General features: G+C 45.7%; 1 protein-coding gene across 1 annotated transcript in view; it reads left to right on the forward strand.

Annotated features, from left to right (window-relative positions):
- Nucleotides 1–17,025, forward strand: part of GPD1L (glycerol-3-phosphate dehydrogenase 1 like) — a 63,112-nt gene that overhangs the window by 30,907 nt on the left and 15,180 nt on the right. Inside the window, exons 3-5 of the mRNA XM_081527040.1 lie at nucleotides 1,482–1,622; nucleotides 3,094–3,232; nucleotides 10,538–10,650. Of these exons, the coding sequence (XP_081383166.1) occupies nucleotides 1,482–1,622; nucleotides 3,094–3,232; nucleotides 10,538–10,650 (393 nt within the window). The remainder of the gene's footprint in view (nucleotides 1–1,481; nucleotides 1,623–3,093; nucleotides 3,233–10,537; nucleotides 10,651–17,025) is intronic.

Below are 17,025 nucleotides of genomic sequence, written 5' to 3' on the forward strand. Positions count from 1 at the left end.
TTCATTTGGGGAACCAGGAATGTTTAATCACAACTCTGTCAGTTACAGTTAGATTCAAATGCATGACAGAAAACCTAAGATAGCAGTAACCTAAGCAAAGTAAACACTTGCACTTTTTTTCTGTTATGTAAAAGATGTTCATCATAATTAACGATTCATCATGGTGACGGGGACTCTGTTCCACTATCTCAGCGTTTGGTTTCCTCCTTAGTCCAAGATGGCTGCCCAAACTCCAGCCATCTCTTCAGCATTTTTCTGGCCAAAAGAGGAATTCAAGGACACTTCCCAGAAACCACAACAAGCACATTTACACCATTGGTCAGAACTTTATTACACAAGGCACCTAGCTGCAAGGGGAGCTTGAAGTGTAGCTTTCTTTCCTGGCAGGTATGAGCCTTACCCCAAACTGGGGTTTGGTTGCTGAGGAAGAAGGGGAGAACGGACACTGGGCAACAAGGGGCAGTCTCTGCTAGAGATCATATGCCCCCACGTCCACAATCGGTGTCCTCACCTCTGCCTGTGTTTCTCTGCCCATGTTAAATTTTTTTTCTGGTGGGGGTGGGCTGGGCTTTGCCACACCGCTTATGGGATTTTCCCTGCCAGAGATTGAACCCATGCCCTCGTCCCCTGCATTGGGAGCACAGAGCCTTAACCACTGGACCACCAGGGAAGTCCTGCCCATGTGAAATTTTAAAACCCATCTTCGTACTCCTCTGAAGGAAAATCATCAGAATAGCTGACATGTATTCAGTGCCTGTCAAGTGACAGACGCTGTTCTATGTCATTTATTCTTCACAACAGTGCTCTCAAAAGTGCTCACATAGAAACGCTTAGTGTGGGACTGTTGACAGGCGTAGGTAGAGTTGACGGAACCAGAAGGGCTCGGGGAAGTGGCCAGAGATTAGCAGCAGGAGGGAGCCACGGCCACCCCTGAAAGGGCAAGGGGACAGTCCAGTGCCGCCCCAGCGGCGCTTGGAGGTGGGGAAGGCGGGCTGACGCAGACCGGGTCAGGAAGTGGGGCTCTAAACGGAGCCCAGGCCAGCACCCCTGCAAGCAGGCAGGATTGGCCCCAGGAGCAGGTCCACACCCTGACCTGCCTCTCCTCCCACCTTGGAGCTCCTGGCGGTGCCGGCCTTGGGCTGAAGCCACCTGGAAGGCAGAGGGCGAGGGCGCGCGGGGAACAGCGCGCAGAGCGCAGCCTCCTGGGAACAGAGAAGGGCAGAAGTGGATGGGGCTTGGGGAGCAACAGAGAACCACAGCGCAGGATGGTCACAACCGCATTTTAAGGAAAGGGGAGCCGGGGTGGGGGAGAGCGGAGGGCACTGCCGGCTTGGGGTGCAGAGTGGGGAAGGCGGCGCACCCCCGCCCTGACCCGACTGGTCCTGTGCACAGTGGCAGCCGCTGATGCCCGGTCAGCGCATGCGTGGCTTGGACAGGTGTGTTTCCGGCCGGAAGTAACCGTGTCACCCTTGCCCTGGCAGGTTGCTGTCGCGAACCTCGGCGAGGCCGTGCAGGACGCAGACCTGCTGGTGTTTGTCATCCCGCACCAGTTCATCCACCGGATCTGCGACGAGATCACGGGGAGGGTGCCGAAGGATGCTCTGGGCATCACCCTCATCAAGGTGAGGCGGCCCCTCGCCAGGTGCGGGCTCCTGGGAACTTCCGTACCTCTTTCATCTGCTGGGGAAAGGAGCTGAGGGGAGGGCATGGCCGGTTTGGGTTTGTTTTTTAAGGATGCCTGGAAGGGAATCAAAACCACGCGTCCCCTCCTGAGCCTCGCTTTACTGGTTTACTAGTGGCTGCTTCCTATGCGGAGTGGGTTTTCACAGTGCTGGGCTCTCGCAAGGAAAGAACTTCCTGTCTATCACACAGGGCTCCGCCCTTGCCTGGGAAATCTCACGTGGTTTACATTGGCTGGGAAGTTAATCATCTTCAAATTCCCACTCCTGTATTTATTCCCTGGAGAGGGCGTTTTTAACCAAAAGTCCACAAACCATCCCCAGAGGCCCACAGACAGAATTCAAGAGGTTTGTGGACCTAAATGTGGGGATGGAATAGCATTTTTATTTATTTTAACCTCTGACTGAAAGGACCATCGCCTTCACTTACGAATGTAGGCCACAAGCTAGAGTTTCAGTGACGATATGTTAGCAGGACCTTGACCCTGTGGTCGATACAAATTATAGATATGTTCATGTTACTTTACAATGGCTTCAGATATCTCAAGGTATCATTTATTCCCAACTACTTGGGAATTATAGTAATTAGACCTGCTATGGCACCTTTTTATAATTGCAATAAGAAAATACATATATTACTTTGTCACAAATATAGGTTTGTTATTTTCTTAACATTTGATAACTGTATTTAAAAATAATTGCCTTGCTGGGTAATCTTGTATTTTGCTTTATGCATATGGAGTCTGAGAATGAATCCATAAACTTCACCAGACTGCCAGGGGCAGGTCTGTGTTGTAAAAAAGGTTAAGAACCCTCTTGAGAGACTGTGTTTATAGGTGAATGTTTATGAAAGCAAGCACACTTCAAATGTCACTCATCGATAGGATGGACAAATGAATGATGGGACACTACACAGGAGTGAACCAGAATATTCATGTGGCCACATGGGTGAATCTCCCAAATAATAATGTAGCACAAAGCAGCACATCACAGGTGAGAGGTACAGTTTCACTTATAGGCTTTCAAAAACAGGCATAATCCTATAACATACTGTTTGGGGATAGTTTCATGTGACAAAATGAACAAGAAAAACAAGGGAACAGGGTGGGGGGGTTCACCCTGGCGGGGACCAGGAAACACTAGCGAGGAGAAGGACGGACTTGGGAATAGACCCAGGGGACTTCAGTGGTGTCCGTCATGTTCTTTTTCTTAACCTGGATGGTGACGTTCATTTTCACTTGATTGTTACTCTTCAAATGGTATATGCACACTATGTCTGCTTACTCTTAGAAACGAGGTTTTCCAGTTGCCTGTGCCCTTGGAGGTCTGAATCTAGATGACTTAACAAAGCAGCGGTCTCCAGCCTCTTGTCCTTGGGGGTTTCTTTTCCTCTAACCCACTGACATCCTTGCAGGGCATAGACGAGGGTCCTGAGGGGCTGAAGCTCATTTCTGACATCATCCGAGAGAAGATGGGCATTGACATCAGCGTGCTGATGGGAGCTAACATTGCCAACGAGGTGGCCGCCGGCAAGTTCTGCGAGACCACCATCGGTGAGGGCCACTGGGGAAAGAGACGTTACATTGTGTGTCTTAACAGGCGCGTGTTCCACCTCCGGAATTCTCTGTAGTGAACTCTTCCCTGCCCCCTCAGCATTCCTGGCGTGGACATTCAGTGGGGCGGAAATTTTATGTTAGGAGGCTGTTCTGTGGGGATGAAGCGTTTCTGCAAACTCTGGAGTGAAAGTAAAGCCGAGGAGATCATGTGGCCTGCCACGATCCAGTAGTGCATCATCGAGGTTATTCACAAAAATGCAAGGGTGCTTGCTTGTACCAAGAAGCAGATGTTTATGTCCATGGTGGAGCTCCCTTGGGCTTAGAAACCCAGCTTTTCTTTTTTTTTTATTTAAACAACCGAAATTTATTTCTTACAGTTCTGAAGGCTGGAAAGTCTAAGATCAAGGTTGAGCCGACACTTTTCTATGGTGAGGGCTCTATTCTTGGCTTGTAGACAGCTGCCTCCTTGCATGAAGGGTGTGGGGGTCAGGGGATCAGGGAAAGCAAGTCATGTCCGACTTTGCGACTCCTTAGACTGCAGCACACCAGGCTCCTCTGTCCTCCAATATTTCCTAGAGTTTGCTCAAATTCATGTCCATTGAGTCAGTGATGCTATCTAACGATGTCATCCTCTGCTTCCCCCTTCTCCTTTTGCCTTCAGTCTTTCCCAGCACCAGGGTCTTTTCAAATGAGTCAGTTCTTTGCATCAGGTGGCCAAAGGATTGGAGTTTCAGCTTCAGCATCAGTCCTTCCAATGAATATTCAGGGTTGATTGACTGGTTTGATCTCCGTGCAGTCCAAGGGAAACCTAGCTTGTCTTTACTCATAAATGCCAGTATCTAAAGCCTCACTGGATTCCATGGAGATCTAGAAATTGATGGGAGTGATCCCTGCTTTCCAAAGGAAAAAGCCGAGGTTCAGAGAGTAAGCTACCTGCCCCAAGATCACACAGCAAATATAGAATCCAGACATGAACTTGGGTCTCCTGGTTCCTGAAACAGAAAGCCCTTTCTGTTCTTTCACATCAGTGTTGTGAACGCGTCTATTTCTTTTAAAAAGGGCTTCAGAATTCCTAAGTGCCCACATACCATGTTATAGGTTCATAGAATGCTTTGCAGAGTGTATGTAAGTTTATCTACCACTCCAGGACTTACTTCCACTTTCATCAAACGCACCAGTGATGGGAATCATTTCTCCTTGGCAGCTTCATGAAAGGAAGCTCTGGGAGAGATCAGGCTGTCTTGAGTAAGATGGGATGGATGGGAAAAGGGTTTTATGCATGCATGTAAGTTAGGACATTTTTAACTTTTCTTTTTCTTTTTTATCTTTTATTTATAATTATACAGACATTACCTGATTACCATGGGAAATAGAGATAATCAAAAGAAAGCCGTTTCTTAAAACTTAATTATTTTAGAAGTTTCCCAGGTGGCACTAGTGGTAAATAACCCGCCTGCCAATGTGGGAGGTGTAAGAGACATGGGTTCGATCCTTGGGTTGGGAAGGTCTCCTGGAGGAGGGCATAGCAACCCATTCCAGTCTTCTAGCCTGGAGAATTCCATGGACAGAGTGGCCTGGCAGGCTACAGTCCATAGGGTCACAAACAGTCGGACACAACTGAGGCAACTGAGCACATCACATTGATTTTAAATTTTTATTCGAGTATAATTGATTACAATGTTTTGTTAGTTTCTGCTGTTCATCAGAGTAAATCACTTATTTATATCCACTCTTTTTTAGATTCTTTTCCCATATAGGTCATTACAGAGTATTGAGTAGGATCCCTTGTGCTATATAATAGGTTCTTATCAGTTACCTATTATATATGTAATAGTGTGTCTAGGCCCAGCTTAATCTCCTAATTTATCCCCCCACACACACACCATTGCTTTGTTTTCTATATCTGTGACTTTGTTTCTGTTTTGTAAAATAAGTTTGTTTGTATTCTTTTTTTAGATTCCACATATAAGTCATATTTGTCTTTCTCTGATTTAGGAAAACCATTTCAAGTTTCATTTAATTTTCATTATTTTTTTCTACTTGTGACGAACCATGCTTGTAGTTGTTATATACTCTTTGGATAATTGCTTCATTTACTTCAATCAGCATACATCTTTATAGCTGCATAGCATTCCATTGATAAGCCCATATACTGGGCACTTAGGGGGGTGTGTGTGTGTGTGTGAGAAATAATAATTTTGGAGAGCAGAGGTATCACAAATAGTAAAAGGAAGGAAACAAAATGACCTGTAATAACATTACCCAGGTTGATATTTATAAAAGCAATAAGCAGAGCTAAGAAAATTCAGGGGCTTCCCGGGTGGCGCTAGTGGTGAGTAAGCTGCCTACCAATGCAGGAGACTCAGGAGACATGGATTCCAGCCCTGGGTCAGGCAGATCCCCTGGAGGAGGGCATGGCAACCCACTCCAGTATTCTTGCCTGGAGAATCCCATGGACAGAGGCGCCTGGTGAGTTACAGTCTACAGGGTCACAAAGAGTTGGACACTACTGAAGCAACTAAGCATGCAAGAAAATTCAAACAGTACAAGAAGGTATGAAATTAGAATTAAGACCTACTCCCTCTTCTCAAAGGAAATCATTGTTGGTAGTTCCTAAGTATCCTTCCATAAAAATAAAATTGCATATGTGTGCTAGGCTGCACTTAGGTTTTATTCTTTTCAGTTAGTTGTTTTGCTCATCTTTATTCATCTACGATTTTAATGTAGCCTGTGAAACTGTTATGTAATCACTTTAATTTTTCAAAAATAATTATTAGCTACTTTTTCCAGCGTGTTCCTATTTGCTAGTAATCTATTTGCTAGTTATCTGATTGGGATTGACCAATTAACCCCAGTCATTCTGTAGGTTTGAGACAGACTTCATCTCCAAATTTAAACTGATAGATTTTGGCTAGAGTTTCTACCTGCCTCCTAGCCTTGTTATAGGAAAGCTCCCATTTGGGTGCATCTGGCTTTTTTACTTTGTAAAGATAGACAAACAACGCACAGAAGTCGCATCTCTTTCTCTGGCTTCTGTTTACGTGTTGCTTCTGCTGTGTTTTGTGGATTGGCCCATGGACTGGAAAGAGTGATCTGCATTAAATTAGATTAAATACTCAAAGTGAGATAGAACAGGCAAGTGATATTTTCTAAATTTTCTTACATAACCTGAATTTAATCAACAGGAAATATTAGAATTAGACAAGGCCAAAGGAAAGGACATGGTACAAAACAACTGGCCCACACTTTTTTTGGGGGGGCAGCACCTTGTGACGTATGAGATCTTAGTTTCCCAACCAAGGATCAAACCCTCACCCCCTGCATTGGAAGCCCAGAGTCTTAACCACCTCACTGCCAGGGAAGTCCCACAACTGGCCCACACTCTTGAAACATGTCAGTATCATAGGAGACATTGCAAGTCTAAAGGAGAAGTCTGGAGAGGCCTGGCCACTAGCGCAGTTCAGGACCCTGGGCTGGATCCGGGCTGCTGGGAAGGCCACCCTGGGGGCATGGGTCAAACCAGCACTGTGAGCCATGGTGCCGCCTGGTGGTGAGGGCCCCCCCTTTGTGGGAATGACTTCACGGAGTCTGAGATGTCTGCTCATCCTGCAAATACTGTCCAAAGTCTGTTCTATATCCATTGTGGTGCTAAATGTCAAGGAGACATAAGCCCCTTCTTTGTGGAAGGAGCTTCTTAGTACACAAACAGTAGAGAATTATGGACTGAGATGTACGATGTAAAGGAGTCTTATTACATGGGTTGATTGTCTCCAAAATTTGGTGTGGAAAAGAAGGGGGGTTTTCCTGTCTTTTGGTTCACACTGAGTTTGACAAGCCCTTCCACATGGCTGATGGGCATTCCCTGTTCTGGATCACATGTCCTGGGTCCCTTCTTGCCTCATCACTGCCTAAGACTGGTCATAATAATACGATCAATGCTTTCTTGTCCATGACTTAATAGAAGATTTAAAAATTTAAAGGGTAAACATCTGATGCCATTTGCAGCAACATGATTGGACCGAGAGATGATCATACTAAGTGAAGTAAGTCGGACAGAGAAAGAGAAATATCATTTGAGATACATGTAGAGTCTAAAATATGACACAAGCAAACTTATTTATAAAATGGAAACAGACTCACGGACATAGAAAAGAATGGTTACCAAAGGGAAAAGAGGGGTGGGGAAGGGATAAATTAGGAGTTTGGGATCAGCATATGTGCACTATTATATAAAATTGGTGAACAACAAGGCCCTACTATAGAGCACAGGGAACTAGAGTCAATATCCTGTAATAAGCCATAATGGAAAAGAAGAAAAGAAATAAAAGGTGCATTTGAGGAAATGTAAGATTCCTTTAAAGCAAGCTCACCTCTAATGAACACCGTGCATAATTTGCAACACAGAGGCCTTGTATCAGTGGCAGATGGAGAAAGCTCTTCTCACTTCCCCGGGTCCAGTTACTCACAGCTGCTGACGGCTCGTTCAGAGTAGCTTAGTGGAGGGAGTGGGGGCCTGTCTGTGATGCTCGTGAGCCCCCTTCGTGTTGCAGGCACCTGGCAGTGGCCCATGGAGAGGGACAGAAGAGAAAGACAATAACTACATCATGGTGTGCATCTGTGGCTGGTTTACCCAACCCAGGTGATGAAACAGGGCTGCTGGTCTGGAGGACTGTTTATAAAAGGAAGAGGACAGTTTGCTCAAACAGAGAGAGTTCTAATATTTGGACGAACGAGCATTCAGCTAAATGACATCATAGCAATGCCTGTAGAATAGAAAATGTTTCTAAGTGTCCGGTGTAGCTATCTTAAGCATTTTATGATGGAAAATGTCCTCAAACCAAACAAAAGTAGAGAGACTTGTATTAGGACCCCACACCACCCATCTTTAGTAATGATTAACTGCTGGCTGGCCTTATCCATCTGTTTTCCACCCTCTCTCTACTCTTCTCTGGACTTTGGTTTTTTGTTTGTTTGTTTGTTTTATTTTTTGGCATGCAGGATCTTACTTCCCCGACCAGGGATCAAACCCACACCCTGCTCATTGGAAAGGTGGAATTTTAACCACTGGACCACTGGGGAAGGCCTCCCCTGGATCATTTTGATGTTATATTGCTTCTGAGTGTAATGTTGTTGAACATCCTGTTGTTTTTTTTCTGCAGTGGAAGACGATGGCTCTAATTATAATGTCTGTTTGTTGCTTCTCTTTTCCTGCCCCTGAGTGGAACATTGCATAGAGAGAGGTCATATAGGTCCTAGAGCCAGAGCATCTGGCTTAGAACTTGGGCTCTGCCTCTTACTAGCTGTGTGACCGAGGGCAACTCAGTAAACCTCTTTGGGGCCTCCTGTGTGTCAATAGGGCAAATCAATCATAGGCATGTAAATATCACTATCCCATTGTGATTATATACACCTTTGTGTGCTTGTTGTAACTAATAGGCAGTTTGCACACCTCATTCTTTTTTCTCTTTTTATTTTTTTTTTTCACACCTCATTCTTATTTAACCTCATGACAGTGCTGAATGTGCCATAGTGTTTTACTCATGAGGTTAGGAATTACATCAGAGGTTTTCAAGCTTGTCTGCCCATTGAAGTCACCAGGAGAGTGTCAGAAATTAGTGATGTCTGCTTGACCTCAGAGCTTGTGATTTAATGGATGCTGGGGTGTGGCTGGCCTTTCGTGTTTTTAAAGATCTTCCAGTGATTGTAATGTGCAGACAAGCTTGGGAAACAGGCTTAGGAAACTCAAGGCTGGAAGATCCCAAGTGCCGTGGTCCCCGGGGGAGCTTTCTGCCAGCTCTGTGTGGAAAGCATGATGTGGGAGCCAGGACTGAGCTGGTGGATTTTATCGTCCTGATTTCTGGAGCTGAGTGCCACCACACACTGCACCAACCAGAGCAGATCTCACATCAAGCTCTACCTGTTAAGTTTTAGTTTTGTTTTGAATGGAAAGCCTCTATATAAATAGAAAAGTATCATGTGAAAAGTACTGGTCCTCCACGTCATTCCAGGCATGGCCCCAGTGGGGAGCAGAAATAAGGAGCCTTTGAATGCATTTCCATCCTCCACCAACTGAGTCACTGAACTTGTTTGTTGATGTTATATCAGTTCTCTGTTGCCATAGTGATACTAAGTCACAAATAATCCTGAATTCTTAGTGGCTTCCAAAATAAGCACAGCTGACACATCTGTGGGTCCACTGGGAGGCAGTGCTGTGCTCCTGTCTTATCCTCCTGTGGGGTCCAGCAGGCCAGCTGGGGTGTGTTCCCACAGGGAAGGCAGACGGACATGGGAACCAGCCCTGCTATTGCACCAACGGGCTTCAGATTCTGCTGTGTCAGGTCTGGTCCCATTAGCCAAAGCCAATCATGTAACTGGTTCAGGTGGTAAAGAATCCATCTACAATGCAGAAGACTCAGATTCGATCCCTGGTCAGGAAGATCCCCTGCAGAAGGGGATGGCTACTCACACCAGTATTCTTGCCTGGAGGATTCCATGGACAGAGGAGCCTGGTGGGCTAAGTCCATGGGTCGCAAAGAATTGACACAACTGAGCAGCTAACACTTGTACTTTCACCAAAGCCAGTCACGTGACTGAGCCCAAGGGTGGGGAAATCGTCTCATCCGCTGAGTCCAGGCACATCCTGAGGTTAGGCCTAGCACTAGTGGAAAGGGAGGTACTTCCCTGTGGAGGGAGCCTGTAAGTGTTTATGGTAGCAAAAAGTTTCAATAATTTTAGATCTCAAACAATAGACACTTAGATAAAATATAATGCATGTGTGCAATAAAATACAAGGCAGCCATTTATTAATAAAATAATGTAGAAAATATAAGATATCACTGAAAATTTTTCTGCCATAAATAGGGGAAAGCGGATTGTGAAATCCATGTTATGTTCTCAATTGAGAAAAACTATGTATATTTCAATTTTGGTGAGTTAAAGATATATGCCAAATTGTTGATTTTATCTGTGGTGGGATTGTGGAATATTTTAATTTTTTATTTCTAGTCCTCTGACTTGATGAAATTTCCTATCAGGAACGTATGTCACTTTTGTAATGAGAAAAAGGTCTTTTTAAAAAGATTTTTTTATTGGCTTAAAATTTTTTTTTTAATTTTGGGTCACACCCCAGGGCATGGGGGGATCTTAGTTCCCCAACCAGGAATGGAGCCGTGCCCCCTGCATCGAGGGCACGGAGTCTTAACACAGGACCACTAGGGAAGTCCAAAACTCATTTTTAACTGTGTTAGATGTGAAAGCGAGAGGCCGTTATTAATTTCCTTTTTTTTTCTAACCTTTCAATAGGCAGCAAGATAATGGAGAATGGCCTTCTCTTCAAAGAACTTCTACAGACTCCAAATTTTCGAATTACAGTGGTGGATGACGCAGACACAGTTGAACTGTGTGGTGCTCTGAAGGTAAAGCAGCCCTGTCAGTTCTGCTTACGGGAGGAGTCCTCACGCAGGGCCACTGCCAGCATCACTGCATCCCGTTCGAAGAATGAGCTCTGTGTTCTGCGCACGTACTTCTGGGGAGAATAGTGAATTGGCAGCCTTGTTTATCACTTCCTGCTTGGCCCCAGCCTTTCCTGGGTGGTTAGATTTCCTCTCGCAGTCATGGTTGGCTTCTGTTTGTAAATCTGGAAGCAGTGTGCTACTTTGTTCTTTGGGAAGTGGACGGCATGAACATTTGGAAAGCCAGGGGCATACTCTGATTGTAGAGTCTTAGAGCCAAGTATTCTATAATTCCTACATTTCTCCTATGTGTTATCTTGAGCAGGAAGAGGAACTTGGTCGCTCTGGATGATCTGTTGGTTTGACAGTATGGTTGGTTGTTGTTTTTAAAGAAGAAAAAACAATCTGCTGCTGGCAGGTTTGTCTAAGAATAGCTAAATTTTTGCCTATAAAGGGAAAGGATCAGATTAAAGAGGCAGCTTCTGTTGGCTAGTGACTTGAGAGCGTCAAGGGAAATTTCCATGTTTGGACTTGGACTCCTGACTTGTAACCCTCTGCCTTTAAAAGTTGTGGTCAGGGGCCTTTCCTAGTGGTCCAGTGGTTAAGACTTCTTCTACTGCAAGGAGTACAGGTTCGTTCCCTGGTTGGAGAGCTAAGAGTCCAGCATGCCTTGCAGCCAAAAACCCAAAACATAAGCTGCTGCTGCTAAGTCACCTCAGTCGTGTCCGACTCTGTGCGACCCCTTAGACGGCAGCCCACCAGGCTCCGCCATCCCTGGGATTCTCTAGGCAAGAACCCTGGAGTGGGTTGCCATTTCCTTCTCCGATGCATGAAAGTGAAAAGTGAAAGTGAAGTCGCTCAGTCGTGTCCGACTCTTAGCGACCCCATGGACTGCAGCCTACCAGGCTCCTCCATCCTTGGGATTTTCCAGGCAAGAGTACTGGAGTGGGGTGCCATTGCCTTCTCCGAAAACATAAGCAACAGGAGCAATATTGTAACAAATGCAATAAAAACTTTAAAAATGATCCACATTAAAAAAAATCTTAGAAGAAAGTCATGGTTGGGGTTCCTCTCCATCCTGACAATGGGCAATAGCCAACAGGGCTGTAACTTCTGAACATTCTTCCCCTGGAAGCAGAGCTGCCTTAGCTGCCATCTCAAAAAAAAAAAAAAAAAGGAAGAATACAGAGCTTCCCTGTGAATGAATAACCCCTTTGAGTCACTTTTGAGTCATTTCTTTTGTAGCAGAAGCTACTTTTCAGGAATTTGAGCACCCAGGGAAGGAAATTAATCTGACGTTCGCCTTACTTTGTCAGGTGAAAATTGCAAAGATCAAAAGAATGCAGGGAGACCTGTCCGTAGGGCACCTTCTCATGCTTTCTGCAAATTATACATCTTTTCTTCTCATCATAATTTAAAACCACTTAATGTCATGTGTGTATGCGTAGTCACGTCTCCATTCAATGAGAGTTTTAAAAATTGAAGCCAACAAAAGACTTGGGCCCCCAGGCAGACCACGTTCATCTTTCTGAATGCTGGCAGGGAACTTTCACGTTGCACGCAGCCTGTTATACACTGAAGATGCTGACTTTGGCTGTGTTCTTTATTATTGTTGGGTGAGATTTTTATGCGTTTTTAATAGTCCTTCATTAAACTAATGAGAGGTCTCACTGCTCAGCACAGCCCACGTGCTCCAGAACTGTCATGAAGTGACTGGGCTAATTTTGGTGGTGGATGGAGAAGCTGTGAACACCCACCCAGAACAAAGGTGCAGAGGAAGGGGTGGGAGAGAAGAAAGAGTCTAGATTGAGGGCCCTGGAGAAGCTTCTGCGGATAGAACCACTTACTGGCCCTGCTTCTGACCTGGGCATGGCTTTTCCGTTCTGTTGGCAAGAAGCCTCCTGCTACCCTGACAGAGTGGTTCATTGGGGGCAGAGGTAGATGGGGATTGAGAACCGTTTATCATCCTGCCCCTGGCTTTGCTTTCAACCAGGAGTGGTTACCATCATTCCTGCCAGCCTGCGTCAGAGCTGGGAGCTTCAAAAACTGAGAGGCAGGTTCTTGGACAGTAACTGAGGCTAACCATCCCATCGGACCAATAAGGAGACAGAGCGCCAAAGAACGAATGACTCAAATGTAGCAAATACTAGCTCGGTCAGAACGTGAACGCGGGTTTGAAGAATCCTTCCGGGGTTCTTTGGTTACTCTGGATGACCTGACTTTTCTCGTTTGTGTCCAGGCAGTTGAATGAAATGAAGTCCTCTCTTGCTAGAGCCTGCCCACCAAGGGCAAATGGGCCTGTTTTTCCTTGATTACATAAGTAATAGTTTTGTTTTCTCCCTGATATAAAAGATAGCTTCATACTACAAAGAGGTGTAGAGAAGAAAGTGAGAATGACTGATAATCTCTGCATCCTGAGATAGTCACTGTTAATGCCTCTTGTCTACCCTTCCAGTCTTTTTAGCAAGCACAAGTATGTGCATGTCCCCCTTTTTAAAACAAAAAGTGCATCTTACGGTTCAAGTAGTTTATGTTTTACCTTTTTAAAAAAAATTTTTGAACTATAGTTGGTTTACAGTGTTATTTCTGCTAAACAGCAAAGTGAGTCGGTTATGCACATATAATCAATTCTTTTTTGGATATTTTACTTTTTTTACATTAACAACCTTTAGTCATCTTCTCTATTCTAAAAAATTTTTAAAGTACACTTCCTTCATGCTCAAAAATGTGAGGGCATTTGAGTTACCAAAAAAGAAAAAAAAGGGCGAGGTGGTGGCGGGAAGAGAAGGAAAGAGAACAGCTCCCTACAATGTTGAAAGAAAAGGAGCATTCAAGGGAATTATACAAAATCATTTTGTACCAGTGCATCTTACACCCTTCAGAATATCCTTCTTCTCTTAGCTACATGAATCTCTTAATCAGTGAGTATTCTTTTTTAAATATCACCTTTATTTAGGGAGGCCTGGCGAGCTGCAGTCCATGGGGTTGCAAAGAGTCAGACACGACTGAAAGACTGAACTGAACTTATTTAAGCATAATCCATGTACATTAGGAGAAGGCAATGGCACCCCTCTCCAGTACTCTTGCCTGGAAAATCCCATGGGCAGAGGAGCCCGGTGGGCTTCAGTCCATGGGGTCTCGAAGAGTCGGACGTGACTGAGCGACTTCACTTTCACTTTTCACTTTCATGCATTGGAGAAGGAAATGGCAACCCACTCCAGTGTTCTTGCCTGGAGAATCCCAGGGATGGGAGAGCCTGGTGGGCTTCCGTCTCTGGGGTCACACAGAGTCGGACATGACTGAAGCGACTTGGCGGCAGCAGCAGCAGCAGCAGCAGCAACATGTACATTAAACTGTGTTGATTTAAATACATGATACAATAGGTTTAAACAGTTGGGTATATACACCCTGAACATCATCACTACAATACAGAACATTTCCATCACCCCAGGTAACTCCATGAGTGTCTTTACAGTTTACTCCTCCCTCCCAAACCAGAAGCCACTGATCTGCTTTTGTTCACTGTAGAATTTTTATAATACACATGTACAGTATGTACTCCTCTTTGTCTGGCTTCTTTCCCTTGGGGTGTATTTTTTAATGTAAATTTTAAGATGTTCTTCATACAGAAAAGTATAAAAATCATAAGTATTTAGCTCAATCTGTTATTTTTAATAAATGGTTTATCAAGATTGTTTCATTAACAGAGATCCAAAATAATAGTGGCTAAACAAGGTAGAACTTTCTTTCTTGTGCAGAAATCCTAATTCCATATGAAAATTCCACTCCACAAAATTCTCAGGGACCCAGGCTCCCTCCAGCTCATGAGAGATGACCCTTGCCCTCATGTTCTAAGATGGTGACCAGGGCTCCAACCATCACATCTGCCTTCCAGGCAACAGGATAAAAAAAGAAAGACAAAGGGCATGTGGCAGCTGTCTTTTAAGGCATTCTGGGGAGTTGCAGTGTAACATTTGGCTTTATTTCTAATTTTTTGGGCTACCCTGTGGCATGTGGAATCTTAGCTCCCTGACCAGGGACTGAACCCATACCCCCTGCAAGGGAAGACAGAGTCTTAATAACCGCTGACTGCCAGGGAAGTCCCTGGCTTCATCTTAATGGGCAGTTAGTACTTAATGGTACTCCCTGCTGTAAGGGAGGTTGAGAATTTTTCCACCACCCCCCCCCCCGGGAAAAATACACTTGCATGAACATCAGGGACTCAGGCTCTAGAAGAGGAGAGTATTTGGGGAGATACACCCATCACCTCTGCCACGGATGCACCGTGTTCTCTGCAGGGCCGTCTGTGCTGAGGCTCACCACCCTGGTTGTAGGGTGTGTGGGTTTTCTCCAGGCCTTTGGCTGTGATGAATGTGCTGTGGTCACAGTCAGGCACCTAGTCTCTAGCCAGGGCTCCAGCTAGAACCCAGTAGCATATGTGGCTGTTTTCATTTACATGCAAATTATTTAAAACTTTTTTTAGAAAATTCAAAATTCTGTTTCAGAGTCACAGTAGCACCATTTCAGACTCAGTAGTCACATGAATCTTTCGTGAGTTTCAAGGTCTAGTGGCCACTCTGTTGGACGAGCAGATATCAAACATGCACATCTCGTCAGGCTGCCCAACCTGTGGGGCTGAATGTGGACTTGACCTTGGACCTCCTTGACATCTCAGATGGCTGACCTTACTCAGGGCTTGACCTACAAACAATAGGTAGTACCTTGCCTGCAGTTAGTTAGCCTCCACTCTGCAGGTTCCCTCTAGGTTAGATGCACTTGAAGGTGGCCTTGGGAAGAGTCAGATGGATTCAGAAAATTCTGACTTGGGTTCCAGTGGGGCATTTCTTCCGAGGTAGTGGGAGTGTTTGCATAACCTGCAGGTAGCATGGGCTGCTCTTCCAGTTTTATATCTGCTGTGATGCAAGATTGCAAAGACAACGCGTCGGGAAGGGTATCTCTGAGTGTTGCCACCACCCGGGAAATGGGCAAGGGCTTCAGCATGTCTGTCTTCTGAAAATCACTGTATTTTTAGCTCCAGAATAGTTTAAAGCAGATTTGAATGCACAGCGGATAACGATAAATTTCACAGCTGAGTGCTCTCAGAGGACATCTGCTTGCGTGCTATTCACACACGATCTGATTGCCTCAGTGTGTTTATTTTTCTTTTGACAGTGATAAGTGGTAGGGGAGAGAGGGAAGATTTCAAGATCCATCTTAAGGTGATCAAACCAGCCCTGGGTCCCCGGAGGAGGGAGGGGTTGGCTCTGCAGTGGCCCGCTGCTCCCCGAGGTGGGGAGGTCAGACGTCCAGGGGAAACTGGGACGTGGTCCCTCCCTGTGTGCCCCCAGACCACGGTGGGGCCATTCTCCTCTGCCTTTTCTCTGAGCACAGTGACACGGAAGGTCAGAAGCCCTGCTTGGCAACTAAGGGCTCGTCCATACAGCTCCTCCTTGGATGCCTCCAGTGACCAAGAGCTCACCCCTTCGCCTCAGTATTTTCTGTTGATTGGGGTCAGCTCTTCCTGTTAGAAAGTTCAGGTCTTGCTGTACCAGCCCCTCTGTCTGTTCCTCTCACTGGCTGGAGCAGCCTCGTGTGATCTTCTCCCAGGAGAGATGGCGGAGCCAGGCTGCCAGGGTTTGAAACCCAGCTCCTGACTGGTCCTGACTGCAGGACCTTGGGCGAGCTACTTAGCCCAGGTGCGCAAGGGTCCTCACCTCACACTATACATAGTAACAGAACCTGCCGTGCAGGAATGTTGTGAAGATTAAATGAGTTAATAATATCGGAAGCACTTAGAAACAGTTCAGTAAGGGAAGCTTTGTTATTTTTACTATTCTTTCCCGTAAATCTTTTGTCCTCCGGGGCCTCCCCTTTTTACCTCCCAAGTCTCTCTGCAGGCCTGGGAGGCAGTCCTCTTTTTTTTTTTTTTTTTTAATACTTTTTTTTTTTCAGTCCTGCCACACAGCATGCAAGATCTTAGTTCTCCAACCAGGAATTGAACCCAGGCCCCAGCAGTGACAGCACCAAGTCCTAATCACTGGACCCTCAGGGAATTCCCAGGGGGCAGTTCTCTTTGATATCTGGTTGCAGGGGTGTCTCAGGAAGGTCTCTCGGACCCCAAGGTGGGAGGGAATGGCCAGGCCACGATGGCCACACTGTGGACGCTGCGGAGTAGGGGGAGCAGTGGGCTTGTGGAGCCAGGCCCTGAGGGCATGTCCTGACCACGTCAGTCACCAGAGGGATGCTCTTGGCAAGCCATTGACCCTGCGAACCAGCTAAAGTGTAGTGTTAGTCACTCAGTTGTGACTGACTCTTTGCGACCCCATGGACTGCAGCCCA

The sequence above is a fragment of the Giraffa tippelskirchi genome, chromosome 9 (assembly GCF_054371585.1).
Source record: "Giraffa tippelskirchi isolate mGirTip1 chromosome 9, T2T-mGirTip1v1.2.pri, whole genome shotgun sequence".
Classification (NCBI taxonomy): Eukaryota; Metazoa; Chordata; class Mammalia; order Artiodactyla; family Giraffidae; genus Giraffa; species Giraffa tippelskirchi.